This window comes from Aureococcus anophagefferens (genome assembly GCF_000186865.1).
Source record: "Aureococcus anophagefferens unplaced genomic scaffold AURANscaffold_8, whole genome shotgun sequence".
Taxonomy (NCBI): Eukaryota; class Pelagophyceae; order Pelagomonadales; family Pelagomonadaceae; genus Aureococcus; species Aureococcus anophagefferens.
The window spans coordinates 415,286-418,411 of NW_008705568.1; the positions used below are offsets into that span (position 1 = coordinate 415,286).

The 3,126-nt window shown below is 72.4% G+C and overlaps 1 protein-coding gene across 1 annotated transcript; it reads right to left on the reverse strand.

The window, feature by feature from the left end:
- On the reverse strand, nt 1–2,274 carry AURANDRAFT_25630 (hypothetical protein; the record flags this gene model as incomplete). The annotated part of the gene is made up of 1 exon (XM_009038560.1): nt 1–2,274. The coding sequence occupies one exon, from the start codon at nt 2,272–2,274 to the stop codon at nt 1–3; it is 2,274 nt and encodes a 757-aa protein (XP_009036808.1).
- Nucleotides 2,275–3,126: the final 852 nt, after the last annotated feature.

The following is a 3,126-nucleotide window of genomic DNA, read 5'->3' on the forward strand; positions in this document are numbered from 1 at the left end:
TTAGGCCGAGTTGCGCCCCATGGCGTCGCGGAGCATCTTGAGGGCCGACGCCTGCCAGCCGACGGGCATCTCGAGGACGGCGCCCGGCTCGGCGGTCTCGATGGCCCCCGCGAGGCGGTAGCCCTGGTCGATGGCGCGCTTCGCGTCGAGCTCGCCGGCCTTCTGCGCGCCGCCGATGAGGAAGGCGTCGACGTCCGTCTCGTCGTACAGGTCGTTGACGGAGACCTGGCCCGCGCAGAGGACGACGTCCGTGACGTCGAGCACGCGCGGCTCGCCGTCGACCTTGACGTGGAAGCCGTCGTCCTCGACGGACACGTACTCGCAGCCCCGGACGAACTCGACGCCGCGCTGGCGGAGCGCCGCGCGGTGGATCCAGCCCGTCGTCTTGCCCAGGCCGGCGCCCAGCGCCGACTTCTTGCGCTGGAGGAGGTGCACCGTCCGCGCCGGCGGCGCCGCCGTCTTCGGCGCGAGACCGGAACCGTTCGACCGCGCGCCGCTCCGGTCGATGCCCCACTCGGCGCAGAAGGCGTCCAGTTCGCCCTCGCTCTCGGGCTCGTGGTGCGCGTCGTGCGTGAGGAATTCCGACACGTCGAAGCCGATGCCGCCGCCGCCGACGACGGCGACGCGGTCGCCGAGTTTGGCGCCGCCCTCCTTGAGCACGTCGACGTAGCCGTGGACCGTCACGTTTTTCGACGATCGCAGGTGCGGCAGCTCGCGGGGCTTGACGCCCGTCGCGACGACGACCTTGTCGAAGGTTTTTAGAGCGTCCGCGTCCGCGGTCGTGTTCAACCGCACGTCGACGGCGTGCTTCTCGAGCTGGCTCTCGAAGTAGCGCAGCGTCTCCCAGAACTCCTGCTTGCCCGGCACGCGCGCCGCGAGGTTGAACTGGCCGCCGACGCGGTCCGACGCCTCGAACAAGGTCACCGCGTGGCCCCGCTCGCCCAACGCCGACGCGCACGACAGGCCCGCGGGCCCCGCGCCGACGACCGCGACGCGCTGCGGCGCCGGCGCCTGTTCCAGATTCAGCAGCGTCTCGTGGCCCGCCCGCGGGTTCACGAGGCAGGACACGGGCACGAGCTTGAACGTGTGGTCGAGGCACGCCTGGTTGCAGCCGATGCACGTGTTCGTCTCCGCCTCCGCGCCCTCCCAGGCCTTGCGCACGATGTTTTCGTCCGCCAGGAACGGCCGCGCGAGGGACACGAGGTCCGCGTCGCCGCGCGCCAAAATCCGCTCCGCCGTCGCCGCGTCGTTGATGCGGTTCGTCGCGCAGAGCAACGGGTGGGCCGCCTTGGCGTCTAACGCGTCTTTGACGTTTCGCGTCGCGAAGGCGAAGGCGCCCCGGGGCACGCAGGTCGCGATCGTCGGCACGCGCGCCTCGTGCCAGCCGATGCCCGTGTTGATGATATCGACGCCCGCGGCGTGGAGCGCCGCCGAGAGCTCCACGGACTCGTCGAAGGATAGGCCGTTCTCGACCAGTTCCAGCATCGACACGCGGAAGATGACGGCAAAGTCCTCGACGCCCACGGCCGCGCGCACGGCCTTCATGATCTCGAGAGCCAGGCGCGAGCGGTTCTCGAAGGAGCCGCCCCAGTCGTCGTCGCGGACGTTCGTCCGGGGCGCCAGGAACTCGTTGATGAAGTAGCCCTCGGAGCCCATGATCTCCACGCCATCATACCCGCAGCTCTTCGCGAGCTCGGCGCAGCGGGCGAAGTCGTCGATGGTCCGCCGGATGTCCTTGTCGGATAGCGCCCGCGGCGTGATGACGTTGATGGGCGCTTTCTTCTTCGACGGCGCGACGGCCATGGGGTGGTACGCGTAGCGGCCCGCGTGCAATATCTGCATGGCGATCAACCCGCCGGCGTCGTGGACGGCCTCCGTGACGCAGGCGTGCTGCGCCGCCTCCTTGGCCGTGGACATCTTGCCCGCCATGGGCAGGACCCAGCCCTCGCGGTTCGGGGCCACTCCGCCGGTGACGATGATGCCCGCGCCGCCCGCCGCGCGCTCCCCGTAGAAGGCGGCCATGCGGCCCAGGCCGCCGTCGGCGTCGTGGTGCTCCTCGAGGCCCGTGTGCATGGAGCCCATGAGCGTCCGGTTGCGGAGCGTGAGCCCGCAGGGGAGCGTCAGCGGCGCGAAGAGGTGGGGGTAGGTGCCGTGCGGGTGGTCGTCGCTCGACGAGCAGTAGGGCAGCTCCGGCCGCTGCTCGACGGCGGAGAAGGCGCGGAGCTGGCGGCGGCGCGACAGGCCCGCGCGGGCGGCGCGCAAAGTCGAGGCCATACTCATCTACGTGCTCTCGCTCAGTGGCAGAATCGAGGAAGGCGGCAACGCAAAACATTGCCCCGATGATGAAGTCGTTGAGTTTGGAGGCAGCCCCGATGCGCGAGACGTCTCGAGCTGCCCCCATGCGCCGCCCGCCTCTGCAGGCGGTCACGAATCGGCAGGCGCAGGTCGCCCCGCCGGTGACCAAGCCGTCGGTGGCTCGAGCCCGCGTCGACCAGGATTGCGAGCTCGTGGGCGAAAACCGCCGGCTGCGATCGCTCCTGGCGGACGCGGCGGCGCGCGCCGAGGCCGACAGGGCGCGCGCCGCGGCCGACGAGCAGGAGCAGAAGCGCCTGACGGCCCTCCTGGCCGAGAAGGCGGCGCAGGCGACCGAGACGCGGCGGCTCCACCGCGTCGAACTCCAGGCGGAGGCGGCGGAGAAGCGCCGGCTCCGCGCGGAGCTCGCCGCGGAGACGGCGGAGCGGAACAAGCTGCGGGCCGGCTGCGCGGAGCTCGCGGAGCTGCTCGCCGCGGCGCTGGAGCGCGCGCGCGCGGCGTCGCGCATCGTCGACGCGGAGCGCGACGCCCGGCAGGAGACCGTGGACGCCGCGCGCGGCCGCGCCGAGGCGCTCGAGTTCGAGGTCGCGGCGCTCGAGAGCCGCGAGGCCGCGCTGCGGGCGCAGCTGGCCGAGGCGCTCCGCGGTCGCGAGGCCGCGCTGCGCGCGAAGCTCCTGGCCGCGCGACGCGCCCCCGCGAACGACGCCGCGCGAACCGACGCCGCGCTCGCGCGGAAGAACGCGGCGCTCGCCGCGGCCCTCGCGGCGAAGACCGCGAAGCTCGCGGACCTCCAGGCCGTCGTCGGCCGCTTCT